Source organism: Corythoichthys intestinalis, chromosome 19, assembly GCF_030265065.1.
Source record: "Corythoichthys intestinalis isolate RoL2023-P3 chromosome 19, ASM3026506v1, whole genome shotgun sequence".
Lineage (NCBI taxonomy): Eukaryota > Metazoa > Chordata > Actinopteri > Syngnathiformes > Syngnathidae > Corythoichthys > Corythoichthys intestinalis.
In genome coordinates, this window is record NC_080413.1 from 36,499,160 (window position 1) to 36,525,533 (window position 26,374).

The window sequence follows — 26,374 nt, forward strand, 5'->3', positions numbered from 1 at the left end:
CTACAAACTACTGTGACGGTGAAAATACAATTGTTTCATATGCCAAGAAAGATAACTGTTAATGTTTTACTAGGTGTCAAGCAAGAATGAGTTCAGTTACAGTATGTTTGCACAATATAACAAAATGTGTTTTGTTTGCGTAGTGTCACTCGCACTGTACATACACTTGCCTCCCTCCATGTGGAAACTATAGACTGTTACATAACAAGTTAATGGAATGTCGAAGGGACCGTGTTCCAACTCTGCCCCATTTGGATGGAGTGACAGAGTGTCACGCTGATATGCCTTTAGCCACCCCGCCCACCAATACCACCACCAACAACAATTTTTGTCCCATCTCACGACAACTTTTGTACTGTTGTTTTTACCTTCGAATTGTGCAGTTCATGTGAACCTACAATTTTTTTGATTTTCATCACACATAATTACAATTTGCGTCCATTTTCTAATCCCCCGTAAATTAAGTGGAGTAACACTGCCAGAATCAAAGTCCCTTTAGATTAGTTTATTACCAAAATGGCAGTGGTCTCAAATCTCTATCCATCTGTTTGAAACGTTCAGAGATTATGTTAAACTTTGTCAACGCAAGAGTCCATTGGTTTTTGACACTCACTGTGTTAATGCACTTTTCTTGTTCTACTAGTCCCCCAAGGTTTTGTTTTTGGACTCGTGTAATTATACAGCTATTTGTACCAACCCTCTGATCCTGGCAATTTTACCAAACTCTTTGAAATTGTAACAATATTTAAACTCTGATGCCCCAAAATGATACATAAATTATTGATCATAAAACTGCAGTCATTCTGTCTGGGCCCCAAATGGAAGTGCTTATCTTTGATTGTCATTTGATTCTCACAATTTATCACCCGTACCCGTTTGGGCTCCCTCTTTAAACAGTGCTATAAAAAATTCAATATTCTTGCACAGCTTCCCCATATTAATATTTAAAGGGAACCACGGACTTAAAGACTTGTAGGCTCAATAAGCCACAATTGTTCTCTTTTACTAAAATATGTTAGTAGAAAAACATATATTATTGCCATTGATTTAAAAATCAAAATCACGGAGGGCGCCATGTTTTACGCTCGCAATGCACTCTGGGGGTGATTACGCGGTTGAGTTGGACTGGGAGAATAGCTGTGCTCTACAAGCGAAGCTAGTATGACGACTGGCATGTTTTTGTCACAGAACTGTGGTATGAGTTCCCGCCGACATACCTACATCCAATTTTAAAACAATTTTAAATTTAAATTTTAAATCTTTAAACCGATCCTAGGCGACTTGCGGAGATATTGACTTGCTGCCATTTGACAGTTTGTATTCTTGACCCCTTCCATGTGAGTTGCATCCTTCCCTTGGCTTTTTAGTTTGTCTGCCTCTCACACCGGTTTTCCCTCTTTTTTTTCTTTTTTTCTTAATTGATCACAACCTACTGTCGCAGACCCTTTTTTGTCTCTCTTTTTGCGATCGCGTGTTTTTTGTGTGTTCAATAAACGCTTTTACGCAATCCCTCTGTAATTGTTTTCTGCTTGCTTCAGCATTGTAGTGTAATCAAACCACCCTTAATTGATATTACTACGTTTTAGTATTTTCTTCAAGCATTTTTAGTACGTTCTGCCTGAATGCATTTAAATAAAACAAGCTGAAAGCGCACAGTAGTACTTTGGGTGTCAAATTCGCCTTTTTTAGGATGTTTCGCCGGTGTAGCACATTTTGGCAGAACACCGGTTTTGTCTACTCGCGTCTAATCCAGTCTTTGGTGTTCATTTTGTTTTTGCTGCTCGTTTTGTTAAATATCGACAGCGTGTCTTGCTCATTAATGTTCCTCTCAAGTTCAAATTGAAAGGGCTGAACAGATAATATGTTTACGTTGCTAGAGTCATAATCTGAAAGCCTGGCAGCGCTGTCCGTATATGTCACCGCCCACAGTGCATTGCGGCGCCAACAACAATGGCGACCTACTAATTAAACTAATTTTACTAAATTTATAAAAATGAAAACATCAAGAGGGGTTTTAATATCAAATTACTATAACCAATACTAACATTTATATTATATATTACTATATTATTACTAAGGGTGTAACGGTACAAGTAATAGTATTGAACCGTTTCGGTTCGTGGTGCTCGGCTCGGAATGGACGCGTACCGAACGAGTTTCTGACGTAATATAACCCTTTTCGAGGCTGCGAGTCGATCTGGTTACAGTTTCTTTGTGTACTGTAGATTATATTTACTCCGTCTTCTCTACTATAATGAGGACCAACACGATAGGACAGTAGGCTTTTAACCCAGAAACGTCAACGGCGCGACAACGTGGCCGCCGGGAGAACGCAGTGAAACGCGGGCGTTAGAGTCAATCAGCCAATGCACACCAGTCGCAGTGCGGCCGCGTGTTAGATGCGTCCCAGAAGCGGCTCAACGCGACGCACGCGAAAAGAACGGCAGAGTTTATCATTTGACGTGAGACGCGGCCCTCCTGCGTCAATACTACTACCGGTTGCTAGGATCGGGCCGGAAGTCACTCGTGTAAAAATACGGTGGATCCGGTCGCTTTTCAAACTAATATGCAATCGTAATCTACTTTTTGAGTCCATCAGATCTCTTAAGTGGTAGATCGGGGCACAGTTGACTTGTCTTTGTTGATTTACTGCTGCCTTCTTTGCTATAATAATATCCAATCAATACATAACCCTCCTACCACAACAAAACAAGTAGGAACTAATATTCACAAAGGAACTAAAGTCATACAACATAAAATAAACAATATAGGCAAGGCAAGGCAAATTTATTTATATAGCACAATTCAACACAAGGCAATTCAAAGTGTTTTACATCACATGAAGACCATAAAAATCACATTTAAATCAACACAACGTAAAAAACAAGACAAAAGATTGCATTTAATCACAGATTAAAAATAAATAAATAAAAATAAAACAAAAATAAAATAAAGCAAAAACTACTACTACTAATAATCATTGAAATCAGCAATAGAGATAAGCACAAGAGGAATAGAAGGCAGGTAGATTGAAATATATAGACAGTTATGGATATGCAGTGCTAAACAAAAGCGTTTTTAGCCCTGATTTAAAGGAGCTAACAGTTTGAGCATACTTCAGACGTTCGGGTAACTTGTTCCAGAGGTGAGGAGCATAATAACTAAATGCTGCCTCACCCTGCTTGGTTCTTGCTCTTGGAACATGCAGAAGACCCGTTCCAGACGACCTATGGGGTCTAGATGTCTCATAGGAATCTAACAAGTCAAGCATGTATTTTGGTCCAAGGCCATTAAGTGTTTTGTAGACGAGCAGTAGTATTTTATAGTCTATCCTTTGACTCACTGGAAGCCAGTGTAGCGATTTCAAAACCGGTGTAATGTGGTCCAGCTTCCTTGTATTTGTGAGGACTCTGGCTGCAGCATTCTGTACTAGCTGCAGCTTCCTGACTGATTTTTTATCAAGACCTGTAAATATACCGTTGCAGTAGTCCAATCTGCTGAAAATGAATGCATGCATAAGTTTTTCCATGTCTTGTTGAGTCAGAAGCCCCTTAATTCTGGTTATGTTTTTTAGGTGGTAATAAGCGGATTTAGTGACGGACTTTAGATGGCTATCAAATTTTAGGTCTGAGTCAATAATTACGCCAAGGTTTCTGACTTGATTTGTAGCTGTAAGTGACATTGTGCTAAGTTGGCTGCTTATCTTTGACCTTTCCTTTTTTGGCCCAAAAATGATCACCTCTGTCTTCTCCACATTTAACTGGAGAAAATTCTGGCACATCCATTCATTGATTTGATGAATGCATTTACTCAGGGAGACTAAGGGACTATATTCATGTGGGGACACAGAAATGTACAGTTGTGTGTCATCTGCATAGGCGTGATAGGAGATGTCATACTGTTCCATTATCTGAGCTAACGGAAGCATATAGATGTTAAATAAGAGTGGTCCAAGAATTGACCCTTGAGGGACTCCACACGTGAATTTGGTTCGTTCTGACTGATAGTTTCCAATTGACACAAAGAAATCCCTATCATGTGAATAGGATGTGAACCACTGAAGAATAGTGTCAGTAAGCCCTACCCACTGTTCCAATCTGCTGAGTAGTATGTTGTGATCAACCGTGTCAAATGCGGCGCTGAGATCCAATAGTAGCAGAACAGATGATTTGCCTGCATCGGTATTCCGACGAATATCATTTAGGACTTTGATAAGCACGGTCTCATAATATATAAATATAAATGAATACTATATCACATTTGTAAAATATAAACACAAATAAATAATAGCCCATTTAAATAAAATAAATTGAAATGAGCTAAAACACCTGTAATTAAATAATAAGAATAATACACACATCCTGCTTACACAATTAAATTTATTAATTTCTGTGTGGCGCTTAAACTTGAGAAAATCCACCAATAAAGCTTTTGAAAACCGTTCATAAGAAAAAAAAGTTTCATTGAGGCATTTCATTTGTAAAATACATGTTAAAATCTTTGTCATAGGGATTGCTTTTCTCTTTAGCACAGGACTTCTTTTTTCTTCTTTCTTTCAGAAAGAAAGCTGACCAATACGAGGGGTCTGAAAGGCAAATTGTTGTTGGATTATCTTTAAATACCCGCTACTTTTTGAGCAGAATTCTAGCTTTGTATAGGCTAGTGTTCCTATTGTTGAAATCACAAAAGTGTGTAATAAAAAACTAGCACATTTATATTTTGCATTTTGTTTTCTTACTGTACCGAAAATGAACCGAACCGTGACCTCAAAACCGAGGTACGTACCAAACTGAGATTTCTGTGTACCGTTACACCCCTAATTATTACATATATTATATTATATAAAATATGAATATATTTATATTATAAAAGAACTACAAGTCTTTCTATCCGTGGTTCCCTTTAAGATGATCAACTGAATGTACAGTAAATATACTGTGTTCGAAGTTATTATGCAAATTGGATTTAAGAGTATAAAAAGAAAATGTTTTTGTTTTTCCATTAAACTCTCAAGGCTCTTTAGATCACAGACATCAACCTCAGACACCGGTGATAAATTGTCTCCCAGGTAAGCCCAATTAAAGGAAAACTGCTGAAAAGTGATGTTCCACAATATTAAAGGGGAAGCTCAGAATTTTTGACATACGGCTTAATCTTTGAGTTAGCGGGGCTTTAATTAGTCGCTTAGTTGATTTAAACAAATTCTGTGCAGTTTCTTAGTCATTTTTTTAGTTTCAGGGCTCCGGAGTGAATAAAATGGCACAAGTCAATATTGCCTGCTTCGCATAGTGATAAAAAACAACATACGCACACATGAGAATCACACATGACCCATGCAATCAATAGTGTTTTTTGTGGTTTTTATGTTTTCAGGATAAAGTTATTAAAACTTTACATTTCATGTCAATAATTGAAGTATTAACAGCAAAATTTGTAATCCAGCAGCTCTGCGGGGAACAGGCTGTCTAGGCAAGCAGGGCGGAGTGATACCACATCGTTTTTTTCACCGGTAATTTTTTTTTTGCGGGAACGAAAAGGACTCCCCAGCAGACTGAGCACGGGTGGCCGAAGCACTCATCTCTGTTGTTGTTGCAACAAGCATAAAATAAAAAAAAATGTCCCGCAGTATGAAATGAATTATTACTATTGAATTATTATTATACTATTTTAATGCATACCTTTTAAAAATACTTTTTAAAAAAAAGTCCAACTTTCACCTTGTCAGTTTATTGAATATTCTCTTAAAAGTGAATAAAAGTGGGCATTATTCAGAAGATTTTATTTTCTTTTGTTTTTTTTTTTGCTGTAGTAACATGTTCTTTGCTGTTTCTTTGCTAAAGCCATCTCCACCCTGAACAGCCATATGTAACACCACATCACCCAATGTCCAATATTCATTTACATGCAATATACTATGTGCAATACTTACAAAGTGAAAAATTCAATGCCTCACTGTCAACTTCTCCTTATCTTCTATTGACACATATTCTATGTGCAATACTTATTTACGTGCAATATTATTGTGCAATATCTTCTGCTACTTAACTTCTATCCACACATATTTTACGTGCAATACTAATTTACATGCAATATTAATGTGCAATATTCAATGCATTCACTGTCAATTGCTACTTCACTTTAATTATTTGCACTGCCTGAACATAGGACTACCTCATACAGATTTTATATTTATTAGATTTTATACTTTTATTCTTGCAAGCCACTTTTGAGATTTTTACTTGTCCTGCATTGTAAAGGGAGATGTTCCACAATTTCATTGTACAACTGTATAATGACAATAAAGGGCTATTCTATTCTATTCTATTTTATTCTTTTCTATTTAGTCAGCTGTGTACTGTATTTCACTTTGAAACTCAAACAAATTGTAACTGATGGATACAGTTTTTGCTTAGTCTTATATTGTTGAGTTTAACATTGACCTTAACTCAGGTAAGGGAGGTCCAAAGTGTTTTAAATGTTGTCCTAGTTCCTTTGTGGTCTTATTTTGTAGGAAAGATTTACCACTGTTCTATGTTTTCTCCATTTATACTTACATTTCTTTGGATCGTGGAATTTTGCTGGACCTTTTCGAGATCTTCTGGCCAGTTGAATTTGTCACACAGGTTCTATTGAAGTAATTTATTGATGGAACTGGTCTGGAGGTGATCAGACTTGGGTGTGGTAAGTAAAAATGATCAGCCACAGTAGGTTGATTTAACAAGGGGGGCAATTAAATGGTCACATATGACTTGGTAGTTTTGTTTAGTTTATTTCTATTTTCAAGAGTGTTTCCTTAAATGGCATTTGCTTTTGTCATCACAACGTTCTGGTTCAGCAGTTTTCTTTCAGTGGAAAAAAAAGTGTTTCGGAATGAAACCAAAATCTTTTATTTACTTCTCGGCTGGAAATTTTAAGACGCTGGATTTTCTTTCCATGCCCATAATCCACATTATAATTGAGTCCTTATAAGGGGCTGCATGAGTGCCATGCATGTTGTGGAGCTTCATTTAATCGATGGAATGAATTCTGAGATGTACTATTGTATTTTAAAAGATGCTACCATAACGCCATGCCTTGGTCGTCGTTCAGTTTTCAAACATGACAACGACCCCAAGCACACAGTTAAGGACACAGTAGCATTTCTTAAGAACAGGGTCAAAGTGATTCAGTGGCCAAGTATGTCTCCTTATCTGAACCCGATTGAGCACCTATGGGAAATTCTGAATAGTTAAGTAGAGTGCTATTCTCCATCCAACATTGAACTTGAACTTAAAATTCATAGATGTTATACAGAATACATGACAACGACCCCAAGCACACAGTTAAGGACACAGTAGCATTTCTTAAGAACAGGGTCAAAGTGATTCAGTGGCCAAGTATGTCTCCTTATCTGACCCGATTGAGCACCTATGGGAAATTCTGAATAGTTAAGTACAGAGCTATTCTCCATCCAACATTGAACTTGAACTTAAAATTCATAGATGTTACACAGAATACAAGATAAAGCAGCTCTTTTTTATGAGTGGATACACTTTTGCACCGATCAATTTCCATAGAATTGTTAATTTTTTGCTTCATCGTTTCATAGGACATGTCAACCAATGTAAAAAAATTAGGGCTGTCAAATGATTAAAATTTTTAATCTAGTTAATTACAGCTTAAAAATTAATTATTCGTAATTATTCGCAATTCAAACAATCTATAAAATATGCCGTAAATTATTGTTGGAATGGAAAGATAAGACACAAGATGGATATATACAATCAACATAAGGTACAGAAGTACTGTATTTGTTTATTATAACAATAAATCAACAAGATGGCATTAACATTATTAACATTCTGGTAAAGTGATCCATGGATAGAAAGACTTGTGGTTCTTAAAAGATAAATGTTAGTACAATTTATAGAAATTTTATATTAAAACCCCTCTTAATGTTTTCATTTTATTAAAATTTGTAAAATTTTCAATCAATAAATAAACTAGTAGCCCGCCATTGTTGATGTCAATAATTACACAATGCTCATGGGTGCTTAAGCCCTTAAAATCAGTCGCACCCAAGCGCCAGCAGAGGGCGACAAAACTCCAAAAAACACAATTAACAAGTAACATTGCACTGTGCTGTCATTTTAATCTGTTTGAGCGGGGCATGTGCGTTAATTGCGTCAAATATTTTAACGTGATTAATTCAAAAAATTAACTACCGCGCGTTAACGCGATAATTTTGACAGCCCTAATAAAAATCAGTTATGTTGAAATTGTGAAGAATGTACTTGTTATATGAGGCTTTGTATTGCAAAGGCCCAAATAATCAAATTCCACAACGTTATTGTATGAGGCTTTGCTCAACTTTATTCTTCTTAGAACATCTTATTCTCTGCGTTTTTTCCGCGCGCCGCACAGCCCGAACCGTTAGACCGATCGACACCGCTCTAGTATCGAAAACGACCAGAATTTTTGCGCAACGCAGGGAATTTTTCAAACAGCCCCAAAAACTTTTTCGTTCGCCCAAAAACGCGTTTTTTTTTTTTTTTTAATCTGAATGGATCTAGTCCTACAATTTTCTATGCCAATGTAAGTACATGGACTCCATTGACGCATATGTAAATCCATGCCATTGACGGCCATGGACGTCTAAATTTCCCTTTCATTTCCAATGGCATTTACATTGCACTAGTGCCCATGTACACAGATTCCAATGAGGCCTATGCACGTTCATGCCATTTACGGCCATGTATGTCGATTCTATTGATGCCAATGTACTCAGATTCCACTGACGCATATGTAAGTGGATGCCATTGATTGGTATGTACGTCCAAATTTCCCAGTCATTTCCAATGGCATTTACATAGCATTGATGCCCATGTACACAGATGCCATTGACGGCCATGTATGTCAATTCTATTGATGCCAATGTACCGTACTTGGACTGCATTGACACATATTTAAGTTGAAGCCATTGACGGCCATGGACGTTCAAATTTCCCATTCATTTCCAACGGCATTTACATTGCATTGATGCCCATGTACACAGATGCCAATGAGGGCTATGCACGTTAATGCTATTGAAGGCCATGTTTGTCAATTCTATTGATGCCAATGTACTCGGATTCCATTGAAGCATATATAAGTCGATGCCATTGACAGCCATGTACGTCCAAATTTTCCACTCATTTTCAAGGGCATTTCTATTGCATTGACCTGATATCACCAGGACATGTCCCAGAAATGTCCCCAAATCAACAAGAAGTCACCTGATATTGGCCCCCGAAATGTCCCCATTAAATCAAACTATGACAATTATTGACACCAGTTATGAAAATACACAATTGTGCCGACAGCGTTCTGAAAGCAATCCAGAACAACAGTTATAAAAGTGAAAATACCTTGTCGAAAAGTAGCATAAAAACAAATATGCATTATGAGAATCTCGGGACAAGAAATATGCAGGGGTTTTACAACAAGTTTACATTTAATCGTTTGGCAAAAGCAGCAAGACAATTAAGTTTTGAACAATTTTAAGTGTAACAGCAAAACTTTAAATGTTACTTACTGCAATTTCCCTGCAGGCAGACATTGAAATTCCAGTGCCTTCTATCTGTTTCAGTGCATATTCCTTCTCGTCTATCCTGTAGGAAGAAAAATAGTAAATATTTTACAGCATTTTAGTACTAATAAACAGAAAAAAAGCTTTTTTCATCCTTCTGCTGTGAATTGGAATGTGTTTATCACCAGTAGACATCCAATCCATTTGAAATGGGAGGGTGGCAGCGAATGAAATTCGCTGCCATCCCTCCCACTTCAAACGCGTTGGACGTCTATGGCCATCAGTGACAGGCAATGCCGGGAAATGAGCTAATTTTGGGGCATTTCACTATATTTCCTGTTGATTTTCAGTCACTTCCTTTTCCTTTTGTGGTATTTAAGGGTCACTTCCTGTTGATTTTGGGGCATTTACAGGTCACCTCCTGCTGATTTTTAGTTACTTAAAAGAAAGTGACTCAAAAATGTCGCCAAATGAATAGGAAGTGACTCATAATCAACAGGAAGTTATCTGTAAATGCCCAAAAATGAACAGGAAGTGATCTGTAAATAATCACAACAGACTGGCTGTGAATGCTCTGGTTTCAGTGCCATTGACGGCGCTTGACATCTAATCCAGTCAAAATTAATTGGATGTCTAGCGCCGTAAATGGCAGCCAGAGATCCAACACGTAGACACTGTTGTAATGGAAGGTTTTGATAGTGACTTGTTGGTTCCTTCTGTTGTTTTTTTTTTTTTTTGTTAAAGAGTGGCACCTTTTCAAAACAATATATTAATTCTGGGTGGGAGCATATTGAAAATCTTTTGGGCTACAAAGTATTGCGATTATTGCTGGAACGATTAATCAATTAGCTCAAGTAATTCGATTAGAAAAAAAGCTTTGAATCAAATTTTGCTGCATCGAGGACTCGTATAATTAGAGTGACGTTGTAATGGTTTGTTTTGAAAGTGTTTGCATTTGGTTTAATGATTTGGGTGGAAACACTGCCCTCTAGTGGAAACAGTGAATATGCCATAATTCATCGAACATAGCCGAATCTAGCTGCTCCTTATTAAGACCCACATAAGGTTTGTTTTTGTTTGAGCTAATATGTTTGATTATGCATTCGTTATTAACTTTAGAAGTATATTTAGCAGTTTTTTGTGGGAATATGTGTTTGAACGGTTTGTTAAGAACAGTACAAAAAAAAAAAAAAAGCAAGTTAGCAAATAGTTCTTTTGTTGTACTTTCATCCTCATTTATTTTTTTATACCATTTGAGGCTAAGGTATTTTAATTTAGTTTTAAATGCATTTATTGCTCTTTTGAAATGAAAGTACATTTCTGCATATTTACGAAACACTCAGGAAATTTATTTTGTATTCGCATTTAATGCTCTTGTGAAAGTGAAATCTTACAGCCAAAATAAATGTTATTGCACGCAAAAATACTTGTTTCTTTGTTTTACATCTCCTAAAATGTATTTTGCCACGCATTAAATGTTCGTATTTCGATTACTTGATTAATCGGACCAATTAATCAATGTATTAATCGATGACTTAAATTATCGATAGCTGCAGCCCTAATCATGATAGATAACCTTTTTGATATATTGTCACACTCCTAGTTAGTTCGTTAGTGCAATTTTAATCTTATGAAAATATTGTTTTAACAAGCACTGGTTTACTGAAGAAACAAAATAATGGTTCAAAAATGCAGGATTAAATAGCAAATGGAGCGTGTAGACAGGATCAAATGACTATTCAGTGAGTAGCTCACACAGATGAAACAAATCCTCGTGGTGCATAGTTCAAACACACTTCAGCCTAATTTGCATTGAAGATATCGATGCATTTTCCAGAGCTCTCAGACATGCATTTTTACCTCTTATTACACTGCTAATTTGTTATCACATGAAATGTTTTTGCAAAATTGTGACTCTTTTTTTTTTTTTATCACAAATTTGTCTCTTTGTGCCCTGCGATTAGCTGGCAACCAGTACAGGGTGTAATTCGTCTCCTGCCTGTAGCGTCATCTGGGATAGGTTCCAGCACCCTGGATGATAAATGAATGTATTTGAGCCAATTCAAGGACAAGGCCTGTAACGATAATTACTATATGGATTTATTGTCTGATATAGAACATGACCAACGATAGTTTTCACTATAATTACTTATCTAAAAAAATGGCCAATGATTTTGTCTTTTAGGGAGCAATTGAAGAGGAAAAAAAAAAGACAAGACTAAGATAGCCGGAGTCGACTTTCTCTTTTTACAGGTTTTTTTTTTTCAATTCTTTTAACAGAAGATGTCGACACACAATTCATAACAAATTAAAATAAGACTCATAAATAAAATATGGACCAAAGTATCAAATTAAACTAGGCCTGCAAGCAGGACTGAACGGGCCCTCGCAATCTAGCGCAACTCGGACGTCACGCAACTCGGACTGTGTGCAGGTCAGGGTGGTGGCAGATCCTCCTCTCTAATCATCTCATTAGAACCTAACAAGCTCGAAAGTCGCCTCTTTACATTCACACACCTAACAGATAAAAAAAAACCTATTGGAGAGAGTACTACAAAAAAGGAGGTACTACTGAGCTGTGCAGCCAAGCCCTTATTAAAAACCAAAATTAATATTCTAACTGGGCCAATTCGACCAAGTGTGCCAAATATTGTGGCTCTATAAGCTGCCTGAGTCTCTGAAAAAAAATATTTCCTTTCAATGGCGAATAAAGGGTCGTCACGGCAACAGACAGAGACACGTGGACATGGGCCGTAAATAAGTATTTTAATAGGTCTTGAAACTACAATGACCAACCTGAAAAGAACTGGACATGTATTGGAAAAACGAGTGACTTTCTATTGCCACTAGTTGGCGCTGTAGGGTTGATGCAAATGACCCCTACAAGGCCCTTCAGGGTATGACTCTCAACAAGCACGGGAAGTTTGGCGCAGATATGTTGTATATCTGCCGAGTTATGACTGTTCAAAGTTTTTGGAGAGAAAAATTGTTGACAGTCATTTTCACTTTCCTGTTTGGACCCCTCCGCTTCAACGAAACTTCAATATTTTTCATCAGGCACCTGAAGACAGGTCTTAAGGCTTCCCTTATGCAGCTTTGAGGTAGATTGATTTTTTCCCTTTAGAGGAGGAGTGTGTCCCTTAAAAAAAGGGCATTTCCTGTTCCCACTAGGAGGCGCCAAGCACAAATGGTAAATTTTCAATCCAGTCCTGCTCAGGCTGGTATTCCTCACACACAAGCCGGATTTAAAATAGATTGAACGTTGTATGAGGGAGTTATCAGTCATTTTCCGAATTCGGTGTTTTGGCGAAAAAATGGCCGACTTTGGCACCCCGCCCAGGTCAGGCCCGTGAATGAATTTTGATAACTTAAGATTTCATATGCCTCATGAACAGTCTCGCCAATTTTGAGAATGATCCAACTAATTCCCTAGGTGCCAAGGTGTAAAATGTGCACACTGTAAATCGATAAAAAATTCACATTCAATCCAAAATACCCGATTTCCTGTTGGGTTTGGAATACGCATGCAAGAGACTTTTTGGAGCAGTTTTGTACAAGGTATCGACTCTCCGAATTTCATCCCTCTACGTTGAAAAAACCCAAATGGAGAGGCCTTTTTGAAAATTTCAAGGGGGCGCCACTGAGCCATTTTGTTACATGTTTTCGTAACGTTGCAAGATTATTGAACGTTATGCAAAGCCACATGTATGTCTAAATTTTTGTGAGTTTTCGTGCATGTTCAAGCCTCCAAATGTAAACTCCTACTGTGAACCGATAAAAATTTCACATTCGATCCAAAATACCCGATTTCCTGTTGGATTTGGAATATGGGTGCAAGAGACTTTTTGGACCAGTTTTGCGCAAGGTATCGACTCCCCAAATTTCATCACTCTATGTTAAAAAAACCTAATAGGAAACGCCTTTTTGAAAAATTCAAGGGGGCGCCACTGAGGCATTTTGTTACATTTTTTCGTAACATTGCAAGATTATCGAACGTTATCCAAAGCCGCATGTATGTGCAAATTTTGGTGAGTTTTTGTGCATATTCATGCCTCCAAATGTAAACTCCTACTGTGAACCCATGAAAATTTCACATTCGATCCAAAATACCCGATTTCCTGTTGGATTTGGAATACGGGTGCAAGAGACTTTTTGGAGCAGTTTTGGATAAGGTATCTACTCCCCAAATTTCCTCGCTCTATGTTGAAAAAACCCAATAGGAAAGGCCTTTTTTAAAACTTCTTTCTGTCGCCACTAGTTGGCACTGTAGAGTTGATGCAAATGACCCCTACAAGAACCTTCAGGGTATGACTCTCAACAAACACGGGAAGTTTGGCGCAGATATGTTGTATATCTGCCGAGTTATGACTGTTCAAAGTTTTTTGCGTGACAAATTGTTGACGTTCATTTTCACTTTCCTGTTTGGACCCCTCCGCCTCAACGAAACCTCAATATTTTTCATCAGGCACCTGAACACAGGTCTTAAGGCTCCCCTGATGCAGGTTTGAGGTCAACAGATTTTTTTCCCTTGGAGGAGGAACCTGTCTCGTAAAAAAAGGCATTTCCTGTTCTCACTAGGGGGCGCTAGACCTAATGGGTAAGATTTCAATGCACTCGTGTTAAGGGTGGGATACCACACATACATGCCAAATATGAAAAAGATTGAACGTTGTGTCAAGGAACTATTAGTCATTTACTGAATTTGTCATTTTGCCGAAAAAATGGCCGACTTTGGCACCACGCCCAGGTCAGACCCGTGAATGAAAACGCACCATTTTCAAAACTTAAGATTTCATATGTCTCCTGAACAGTCTCACCAATTTTGAAGATGATCCAACTAACTCCCTCGGCGATAAGGTCTCAAATGTGCACCCTGTAAATCGATAAAAATTTCATATTCGATCCAAAATAACCGATTTCCTGTTGGGTTTGGAATATGGGTGCCAATGCTTTTTTGGAGCGGTTTTGGACAAGGTACAGACTCCCCAAATTTCATTGCTCTACGCTGACGGACCCTAATGTTATAGGCGAATTTTAAAATTTCAAGGGGGCGCCACTGAGCCATTTTGTTACATTCTTTTGCAACGTTACAAAATTATCGAAATTTACAATTTTCCGCACGTAGGTGCAAATTTTGGTGACTTTTCGTGCATGTTCAGGCCTCCAAATTGGTCGTTTTCATTTGCCCTGGAAAAAAAAAAAAAAAAATTTAAAAAAAAAACAATCCTTTGCAAAACAATAGGGCCTTCGCACGCTTAATGCTCGGGCCCTAACTAGGTCTGCAAGCAGGACTGAACGGGCCCTCGCACTTTGGCGCAACTCGGACGTCACACAAGTCAGGGTGGTGGCAGATCATCTCCATCTCATCATCTCCTGAGAACCTAACTTTCTCGGAACTCGCCTTTTTTTGGGATTACAAATACATTCACACACCTAGGTGAAAAAGCCCCTATTGAAGACAGTCCTAGAGAAAAGGAGGCACTACTGAGCTGTGCAGCCAAGCCCATATTCAAAACCAAAATCCATCTTCTAATTGGGGCAATTCGACCAAGTGTGCCAAATTTTGTGGGTCTATAACCTGCCTAAGTCCCTGAAAAAAATTGACTTCCTTTTAATGGCGAGCAGCGGGTCGTCACGGCAACAGACAGAGACGTGTGGACATGGGCCTTAAATTGTAGTCTTACAAAAGGTCTTGAAACTACAGTGACCAACCTGAAAAGAACTGGACATTTATAAGTAAAATGAGTGACTTTCTGTTGCTTGCCACTAAGTGGCGCTACAGAGTTGATGCAAATGACCCCTACGGGACCCTTCAGGGTACAACTCTAACCAAGCACTGGAAGTTTGGCGCAGATATGTTGTATGTCTGCCAAGTTATGAATGTTCAGAATTTGTGGCGAGACGAAATGGCGACGGTCATTTTCACTTATCTGTTTGGACCCCTCCGCTTCAACGAAACCTCAATATTTTTCATTAGGCACCTGAACACATGTCTTAAGGCTTCCCTAAAATAGGTTTGAGGTCAATAGATTTTTTTTCCCTTGGAGGAGGAACCTGTCTCGTAAAGAAGGGCATTTCCGGTTCCCACTAAGGGGCACCAGGCCTAACGGGTAATGTTTCAATGCAGTCATGTTCAGGCTGGTATACACATAAATGCCAGATATGAAAAAGATTGAACGTTGTATGAGGGAGTTATTAGTCATTTTCTGAATTTAGTGTTTTGCCAAAAAATGGCCGACTTTGGCACCCCGCCCAGGTCAGGCCCGTGGATGAAAACTCACAGTTTTGAGAAGATCTCATGTCTCATAAACATTCTCACCAATTTTGAGGAGGATCCAACTAACACTCTAGGCACCAAGGTCTCAAAAGTGCACCCTGTTAATCGATAAAAATTTCACATTCAATCCAAAATACCAGATTTCCTGTTGGGTTTAAAATATGGGTGAACGAGACTTTTTGGAGCAGTTTTGCACAATGACTCCCCAAATTTCATCGCTCTACGTTGAAAAAAACTAAATGGAAAGGCAGTTTTTAAAAATTCAAGGGGGCGCCACTGAGCCATTTTGTTACATTTTTTCGGAACGTTGCAAAATAATCGAAATCTACATGAGGCCGCACGTATGTGCAAATTTTGGTGAGTTTTCCAGCATGTTCAGGCCTCCAGATTGGTCATTTTCATTTGCCAAGGAGAAGAAATAATAAAATGAATCCTTTCCATTACAATAGGGCTCTCGCACACTTGGTGCTCGGGCCCTAACTAGAGTCCAATTGTAAACCAGCCCAGGCCTCGCTCTCAGTCAATGATGGAGTCAAGAGAAAAAAGCTCCATCTCCAGGGGACTGACCCCAGCGACGAGCAGGGTAGAGTTTATATTGTTGCATGCAAATGAGCATGTACATCCCAGCCTCAGGGGCTGAATCATGGATTTATACGTGGTTGACAAATACAAAGGGTAAACAATAAATGTCCCCCTTATCATATCTTTTAGAAGGAGACTTCAAATGTTTACAGAAAGGAATAGACACTTTGCGAACAAGCCTGAAGACAGTATCAGAACAGCAAAACGTACAATTGTAAAAGATTACATGAAAATATATTCCTCTTCACGATGTTATATGTGCCCTCCACATTCATTCGTGCTGCACTTCGAATGACCTTATATTAGGCCTGAACGATATATTGCTTGAACATTATCATCGCGATGTGCGCAGAGATTGCTGCAGAGATTGAAGAGGTGGGGGGTCAGCCTGTTAGTGCTCAGACCACACGCCACACTCTACATCAAATTGGTGTGTATGGCTGTCACCCCAGGAGAAAGCCTCTTCTGAAGACGGTACACAAGAAAGCCCACAAACAGTTTGCTGAAGACATGTCAACAAAGCACATGGATTACTGGAACCATGTCCTATGGTCTGATGAGACGGGCAGGCTCTGCAACAATGCTGACAGCACTCCTGTAACGAGTCACATGACTTTTTGGAAGGAAAATGACAAGCAGTACTCAATTTGGACATTTAGGGATGTACGTAGTTTCTAAGGCGTGTACTCACTTTTGTTGCCAGGGGTTTAGATATTAATGCAGGGGTGGGCAAACTATTCCACAAAGGGCCACTGTGGGTGCGGGTTTTTGCTGCAACCCATCAAGAGGACACCTTTTCACCAATCTGGTGTGTTATGAGTGCAATCAGTTGATTGCAGTCAGGTGCTTCTTATTTCCATTGAAACCTAATTGGTTAAAGGCTCTGTGCTGGATCAGTTGGAACAAAGACCAGGACCCACTGCGGCCCTCGAGGACCGGTTTGCCCACCCCTGTATTAATGGCTATATTTTGTGTTATTTTGAGGGGAAAATAAATTAACTCTATTATATAAGCTGCACACAGACTACTTTTCATTGTGTCGTTTTTTTCAGTGTTGTCCCATGAAGAGATACACTTAAATATATGCAGAAATGCGAGGGGTGTACTCACTTTTGTGATACATTGTAGATATTGGACTGTGCCAGTGATTTCTGTACGTCTTTTGCAGACACTATAGGGTTCTTTTTTTTTTACCTCTCTGATTATTCTGCGCTGAACTCTTGACATTATTTTTGGTGGACGGCCACTCCTTGGGAGAGAAGCAATAGTGCCAAACACTCTCCATTTGTAGACAACTTCTCTGAATGTCGATTGATGAACATTCAGACTTTTAGAGATGGTTTTGTATCCTTTCCCAGCTTTATACAAATCAGCAATCCTTGATCGCAGGTCTTCAGACAGCTCTTTTGACCGAGCCATGATGCACATCAGACAATGCTTCTCATCAAGACAATTCTTACCAGATGTGTGCGTTTTATAGTGGGCAGGGCAGCTTTAAACCACTCATCAGTAAGTGGGCAAACACCTGACTTAAATTGTTTGGTAAAAATTGGTTTCAATTGTTCTTTAAGTCTACTTAGGCAGAGGGTTCACTTACTTATCCCCCCCCCCCCCCCCCACCCCCATCATTGTTTGCATGCTATCCTTATTAAAATATGAAAACCTATAAATGTTAGGGGGGCTTTAGTTAAAGCAGACCCTGTTTTTTTTTCATCTGTGTGATTTGGACAAAGATCAGATCACATTTGATGGTGATTTTATACAGAAATGCAAGGAATTCCTAAAGGTTCAGATACTTTTTCAAACCACTGCATTTGTATTATATCGAACCGAAATTGATTGAGGTTAACATTTCAACAAATCCTGAGCATAAATTTGAAAAACCCCAGCATTGGAAAAACTGCACACTCAAGTGTAATCTCCAAAAGGGCTGTTAAAATCATGTGTACATGTAAAACTCAAGTCGCCTAAGATTGTGACACAGCCCAGAACGGGCCTTCAATCCGGAGCAGATTCTCCAAACCTCGCGCAAACATTGCAAGTGTCACATGCTTGAGCCTAACAATAAACCAAGTCACTCATATGCATACCTGTCAACTCGAGGCCGTTGGCAATCTTACAAATAGTGACGTATGCCCTTACAAATTGATGACAAATCTTGTTTTATATAGAGTGCAATACAAAACAAAAATAATACTCCATTTTTAAAATAATATGAATTTATTGGTAATATTGTCACATACTGTATAACCTGGTGCAATCAAAGAACAGTCAATACCTTCAGCTACATCATGATTACCAAAACTTTTGTTACAATTCTATGTAGCACTTTTGGCAATTTCTATCATGTCTTGATGGCTGCACTTCATGGCACTTCAGCTCACAATTCAGTTTGACTTGAATGTAGTTCATTAGTGTGTCCAATTATAAATTAAAAACGTCAATTAATAAAATTAACTTACCGATACAATATTTGAGTCACACATTTCTTTAGCTAATTCTGAGAAGTGATCAGCGATAGTTGCAGGCAAATTGTGTTCGGCAACAAATTGGCAGAATAAAATCTCTGCTTTCGTCACTTTTCATTCTGCAGACTGCATGTTTATGACCAGTGTTGTTAATCTTACTTTAAAAAACTAATTAACTACAGTTACAAAGTACTTCTCCCAAAAAGTAATTGAGTTAGTAACTCAATTACCTGAATGCAAGAGTAATTAGTTACTTGGCAAAGTAACTGGTGTTACCTTTCATTCATGTTTTTTTTTTTTTTTTTTAATTAGAAAAAAAAGAGAAAAAACATTGTAACCTTTGCTATGTTTGGATGTCATTTAATGTTCTGAATCAACCGTTAAAGTTGTTAAAATTGCTCCCGTTTTTGCATTAGTTCCCCTCTGTCTACTTTCGACATGTGAAAGTTTTAAAACTGTTTAATGATTTAAAGATAGATTCAAGTCAAAATTTTGCCGATTTGGGAGTATTTCAGATAAAAAGTTAGTTAGGTTCGCTCGGAAAGTTCACTACAACAGAGCCTTTCTGAGAAGTCTACTGCTTTAAAATGGCGGCCGTTTACTAACGCCGCCGAGTCTGTCATTTCGCATGTAGTTCTATATCCATGTGATATCTATCTAGTGTAGCATCAAGTGGGCGTAGATTGTAGGCTGTCGGCTACAGTCAGGAAATATTGGAGCCACCTAGCCTAGCATCGGGTTTGCAACAGCGTCACAACACTCTTCCCTCCTTCCCGCTCTTCTCTCTCCGTGTCTCTGACTTTTCTCACGTCATTCAACCAATTTAGTAATGAATAGTAACGCACATTGTCTCGTTGCCGAAACGGTGACAAAATCCGCACGGAGAAAAAAAAAACGTAATGCACGAAAAGATTTTGAACTTAAGTAACACATTTAAAAATCAGGGCTAACTTGTACAAATTACGCCGAAAACGTACAGCTTGACAGGTACAGTATGTACACCAGGGGTGAAAGTGGTTAGAATTTCTGTCCAGAACTCCCCGACGTGAAGGTCGCCACGCAGCCAGAAATTTTATTTATTTACTTATTTTGTCATATTTTTGGGGGGGAATGTGGGGGGCAAAATTACTGAAATGCAAAGAAAACTGTTTTGGTCAGTTATTTCTGTCACACATACAAAAACTCATTTTCATTCAAAATTGTATTTTTTCAATGATTTGCAAAATAAGAGTTAACAAAAACAGCAATAACTCCAAGCTCCATCACCTAATGTTTATTTTCCCTCATTTCCTCACATACTAAATGCCAAATCTTAACTACTTAAGAACATAGGATGAATATTAAAATTGAAGTTAATGTAAACATTTACTTTTTGTTGTGTTTTTTAACAATAAAGATATAAGTAACATACATTTAGAAAAATAAGTACCAATGACTTATATTATGCAGAGTGAAATGGAAAATATTTTGAAGATCGCGCAAACATTGACTTTTTTAAATCATAAGAAAATGAATAAGTAGCCTAACATAAATGAACAAATATAAGTCCAAAGTGCACATTGACAGCCAAGATGTTCTGAATCTCTCTATCAGAGCAAATAAAACTAAATATGATAAATAAGCCTCCTTAACTCTTGCCTTGCTCTTAAAGATTTGATCATTTTTTTTGTTGAATTGCCCTTTTTTTGTGGCATCAATTCAACAAAGTTTTTTTTTTTGCTGTTTCAGAAAACACGCACGTTTGAACCAATCAGAGCTAACTATCTCTGGTGATCACATGTCAGTATGTCAGCCAATTGAATGGATAAATGAGTCGAGGCGTTTTGCTTTGCTGAGTGTATTCGCACATTGACGTGACTCGTCATCGTCAGACTCAGATAACTGCAGCAGCTGGGGAAACCTCCATGCCGTCCGTGGAATAAAATAAATAATAAATATCGGTGGAAACGGATTATGCTACACAAGCCCTTTATTATGCTTGTTGTTAACACTTGTGTATGTAAATCTGACGTTGATAGATTGTTTTCTTTTTGGAGATGAAATGCATGTGTGGCAGCTTTGTATTTTTTTTTTTTTTTTTTTACATAACATTTTGACACTTGCCGTCATATTGACAGAATCAAATAACCGTATACCGGAACAGCGTTCCGGCACTGAATCCTATACCGGAACTGAGTTCCATCTAGAGGTGTGCGAAATTTACGATTCTTAGATTATTCACGATTCGGCCGTGGAAGATTCGAGAACGATTCACAAACATCCAAATTCCGATTATTGAAATACAGTGGGGAGAACAAGTATTTGATACACTGCCAATGATTGGCAGTGTATCAAATACTTGTTCTCCCCACTGTATGTCAAGTAAAGTGGAACTAAAACACAATCAGCGTGGTCTTCGGGACGCAATGAGGAACGGACCGCATTGCATCCCGAGAGTAAACATCATGCTTGTCATTAACCGAGTAATGACAATGCTCAACTCATGTCGCTAGATAAAAAAAACAATAATACCTGACTGCTGCCGACAGCCGCCACAAACTACGTCCACATAATGCTACAGTATATAATAGATATCATATGTATATAGAACTAGATGCATAATGACAGACTTGACAGCATTAGCAGCACATGTATGGAATACTAGATGCGAAATGACAGACTTGCCGGCGTTAGTAAACAGCCGCCATCTTAAAGCAGAAGACTTCCCTAGAAGGCTGTTGTAGCAAACCTTCCAAGCGAACCTAATTAACTTTTGATCTAAAATACTCGTAAATCGGCAAAATCTTTGACTTGAATCTATCTTTAAACCGTTTTAAAACTTTACCATGTCGCATGTAGACAGAAGGGAAATTATGGATTAGCAGGAGCAATTTTAACATCTTTAACAGTTGATTCACAACATTAATTGAATGTACCGTAGTTTAAAGCTGCTGATACAGAATGGGGACTTGAGTACCGTATTTTTCGGACTATAAGTCGCAGTTTTTTTCATAGTTTGGCTGGGGGTGCGACTTATACTCAGGAGCAACTTATGTGTGAAATTATCAACACATTATGATATCATTTCACATGTTATTTTGGTGTTTTGGAGTGACACTGATGGTTCGGTAAACTTGTTAGCATGTTCTTTATGCTATAGTTATCTGAATAACTTAATAGCTATGGCCACGTTCGCGTTCTGCCTTTGGCAATGTGTGTTCCATTGTATTATTTACTTTTTTATATTAAAATACATGCTTTTAGTTTGTGGCGCTTTCACGCCCACGTGGGGGCGCACTTGCATTTGTTTACATGAAGAAGAGCGCTCAGACGCCAGGAGACGACCGACAGCTACGTAGCTCTAAGTGAGTGGGCGAGTTAGCGAGAGAGAAACACGGCTGCGAACCTACGTTCATTGTTTATGCTTGTAAAATATCTCTACAGAGGCAACGCCAGTGTGCATCATCTTTTCTGTTGTTGTTGTGTGTTTTCCACCCGCGGTCGGACAGTTGTGTGGTTGTTTGAACGATGCGCTAATGCTAGCGAACGCATGCTAACCGTTTGTGTCATGTCATTGCTGTAAAAGCACCTAATTATCATGTATTTACGTCGATGCGAACCAGTTTGGTATCGAGGACGAAATTGATTCAGCTAATTATACGGACCTCCAGCATCGTCATTTGGGAGTTTAGCCTGCTGAATAGCCAGGACCGAGCCGTAGCGTCCTGGTGAGAACAGTATATTCGCATTTCATTGTTCATGCACTGTACACTTATTCAGCATGTTGTTCTCTATTGTATTTTTATATTAAATTGCCTTTTAAGATGACATGTCTGTTGTATGTCTTGGATTTTATCAAGTAAATTTCCCCCCAAAACGCGACTTATAGTCAGGTGCGACTTGTATACGTTTTTTTTTTAGGGCTGTCAAAATTATCGCGTTAATGGGCGGTAATTAATTTTTTTAATTAATCACGTTAAAATATTTGACGCAATTAACGCACATGCCCCGCTCAAACAGATTAAAATGGCAGCACAATACAATGCCAACTAGTTACTTGTGTTTTTTGGAGTTTTGTCGCCCTCTGCTAGTGCTTGGCTGCGACTGATTTTATGGGCTCAAGCACCCATGAGCATTGTGTAATTATTGACATCAACAATGGCAAGCTACTAGTTTATTTTTTGATTGAAAATTTTACAAATTTTATTAAAACAAAAACATTAAGAGGGGTTTTGATATAAAATTTCTATAACTTGTACTAACATGTATCTTTTAAGAACTACTTAAGTCTTTCTATCCATGGATTGCTTTAACAGAATGTTAAAGGGTATGTAGTGCCCTGGGAAATTTTTAATATTCCATCATTTATCCATAAACGCATGCCTTTTGTATTCATATCATGCCACTTCGTGTAATTACACACAAGAAAATGAGAGACATTTGGCTCGATTGTCAAGCTAAAACGACCGGCGCCCGAGATCTGGCAGATTGTGTGCGTGACGTCACGACAAGTGAAGAGAGTGCCACCGGCCACTAGGAGGGCAGCGCCTGTCTGCATCAATATAATTCCTTCTAGTGAAGGGAGAATTAGGGGTGTTTTGAGCTGTTTATGCTGATGCATTGTGTTCGTCCTGCACATATTCCAGGTTCCCTCATGAAGAAACACCCCTCGTTGTCAATAAAAGAGAATTCAGAATTGACAGTGAGGGGTGTTTCTTCAACAACAAAAAGGCTCAATGCTTTAATACTGAATGGCGGCGATGATGGCAGACAATTTCGTTTCTAGTTTCAGCGACGAATCCGACGTAGAAGGACGTAACGAATGTTCATCTAATGGTGACGAGGAGAGTTACGAAGCTTTAATTGGTGTTTTAGGTTACCAATTTGAGCCCAAACGAACGCCAATGCAGCGTAATGAAACGGTCATTGAGGGGAGCAATGACACCGATGAAACATCGGCAGCAGATCGTGTGGGAAACACCAATGATTTGTTTTGCATTTCTTTTTGTGAAGCTGATACACCGTGACTGCAAAATAAAGGAATGCATAGAATAATTATCATTTATTGCGCTATCATAGCTTTTCGCTCTGCCAACAGACACAAATATGAATGGGATCAGAGGATTTGTTCTATATATTTTAGAACGATAATTTATACATGTGTCCAGTCCTGTATCCAATGCGTGTCATTTTTTTATTATAAAAGAGTACTCACTCTGGCCATTTCGAGCTTGGCTGCTCCCCTCCTTTGCTTAGCTTTAGCCTCCTTTACCAGTCATCGTCCTCTTTCTTGATATGTCGGGACATTTAGGTGGCTGCGCCTGTATGGTCGGCACCGCATCTCCTTTGAGCAGCAATCTTTTAGCAAAACCCGATTTCTCTTGTCCATAGTTCGAGAAGCTTTCAGGTGGAAAATGCGCACCACAGAAAAGCGGGCCGGAGGCTGTGTCTAGAAAATTAGCCCTCTTTGCACGGACGAACTTTACCCATTGTCTGTGTAGTCCAGCTTTTTTTTTCGCGTTCAGGAACTCATGGATACTATATTCCGATAAATAACTATTTGTACACCACATAGCACAGCATTTTTGAACCATTTTTGTGATGTTTTGGTCAAACAAACCACAACGCTACTCTCTCGTCGTTAAAAAACAATGGCACCTGGCTCCGCCTCGAATGTCAATCACTTGTCGTGACGTCTCCGCCCCATTCGGCTGTTTCCGGAACAATTTCGGAAATGTTCGTCATTTTTTATCTATTTTCGATAATTGCTCATTAATGTGATTGATTTTTTTGTTAACTTTATCAATATTTGTTATCTTGGCACATAACGGTTCTATTGATGTCTCACACCCCCTTTGCCGCTACATACCCTTTAATAATGTTAATGCCATATTGTTGATTTGTTGTTATATAAACAAATACAGTACTTATGTACCGTATGTTGAATGTATATATCCATCTTGTGTCTTAACTTTCCATTCCAATAATAATTTACAGAAAAATATGGTATATTTTATAGATGGTTTGAATTGCGATTAATTAATTTTTAAGCCGTAATTAACTCGATTAAAGATTTTAATCGTTTGACAGCCCTAGTTTTTCTTCTCTTTGTTGGGCATTTTATGGCTAGTGCGACTTATACTCAGGTGCGACTTGTAGTCTGAAAAATACGGTATTTTATTTACTGTTTTGAACTTTTAACTTGATACTGAAATAGTCTTTATTTAAGCCTGAGAGGATTTTTGTACAATTTTTGTAACTAATGTACGTAACATTAAAAGGAACTAATAGCTTGGGGTCGTTGGTGGGTGTCATCAATAATCGATTTATAATCGAATCGTAGCCTCCAAATCGTAATCGAATCGTTAGGTGCCCAAAGATTCCAACCTCGAGTTCAGTCCCTGAATCTTATACCGGACCTGCGTTCCTGACCGTTGTGGCCAACTTTCACCCCTGATGCACACTAAAGTGTAATCTCTAAAAGGGCTGTTAAAATCATGTGTACATGTAAAACTCAAGTTGCCTAAGGTTGTGACACAGCCCAGAACGTGCCTTCAATCTGGAGCCGATTCTCCAAACCTCGCGCAAAGATTGTAAGTGTCACATGCTTGAGCGTAACAATAAACCAAGTCAATCATATGCAACTATGAGTAAGAAAAAAGTTTGAACGAGCAGGGTTGGGAATGGGGGGAGAGGCTTGACCGCGAAAGGAAGCCTCGACTGCTGCTGTCGCGTGAAACCACGACACCCGTGCAGCTCATGTGCGTTCCCATACGATTGAATAACAAGCACACTATTGATAGGAGATGTTGAAAATCAATTGAGCCGCTATCATGTTGTGTAGGACTTATGTTTTGGAGAGGAGAGGAGACGAGCAGGCAGGGGGAAGGGGGGGGGGCGTTGGTGAGTGAGCGCGTTACATGAAAACAAAAACACAGACACGGGCTATCACTTTGGGAGGGGATTCAAATCGAACGCGCCGTTCATAAACACATGCAAGTGTTGCTTGAGAAGAAGCATCCGGCGGTCAGTTCCATGTCAATATAAACAATAAGGTCCATTGTCATCTTACCCGTCTTTGCGCTTAGCTTTATAAACGTGCCCGTAGGTGCCTCGACCCACTTTGCAACCTTCATATTCGAACAGATCTTCTACTCTTTCTCGCTCGGCAGCCAGCTTTGTTTTGAAGTCGTAATCCATTCTAACCCATAAATAGGTCGTAATTTACAATAAAATAAAATATTAATTATTACATGCATTAATTAAATAATCTGGTCGGTTTATTCCCCCACCATTTCCTTGTTTGGGATTTTGGTCTGCTCCGCTTAATGTTCACTGGCTCGTTGACGTTTCTAATTGGCGCACAAGGCTTACTGGGTAATGTAGTTTCACGGAGCGATCGCAGCCGTGTATTACTACACAAGGAAAGACATTCAAAAACTACAACCCGCATTTCTCGCCGCGATGTGTTGCACTTTGCGTACTCCTGTACACTTTTAAGAATCCAGGGATTGGTTGTTT

The 26,374-nt window shown here is 38.7% G+C and overlaps 1 protein-coding gene across 1 annotated transcript in view; it reads right to left on the reverse strand.

Annotated features, from left to right (window-relative positions):
* Nucleotides 1-26,184, reverse strand: part of cdk19 (cyclin dependent kinase 19) — a 183,082-nt gene extending 156,898 nt beyond the window's left edge. Inside the window, exons 1-2 of the mRNA XM_057823686.1 lie at nucleotides 25,926-26,184; nucleotides 9,554-9,629 (exon numbers count right to left, since the gene is read on the reverse strand). Of these exons, the coding sequence (XP_057679669.1) occupies nucleotides 9,554-9,629; nucleotides 25,926-26,053 (204 nt within the window). The 5' untranslated portion in view covers nucleotides 26,054-26,184. The remainder of the gene's footprint in view (nucleotides 1-9,553; nucleotides 9,630-25,925) is intronic.
* Nucleotides 26,185-26,374: the final 190 nt, after the last annotated feature.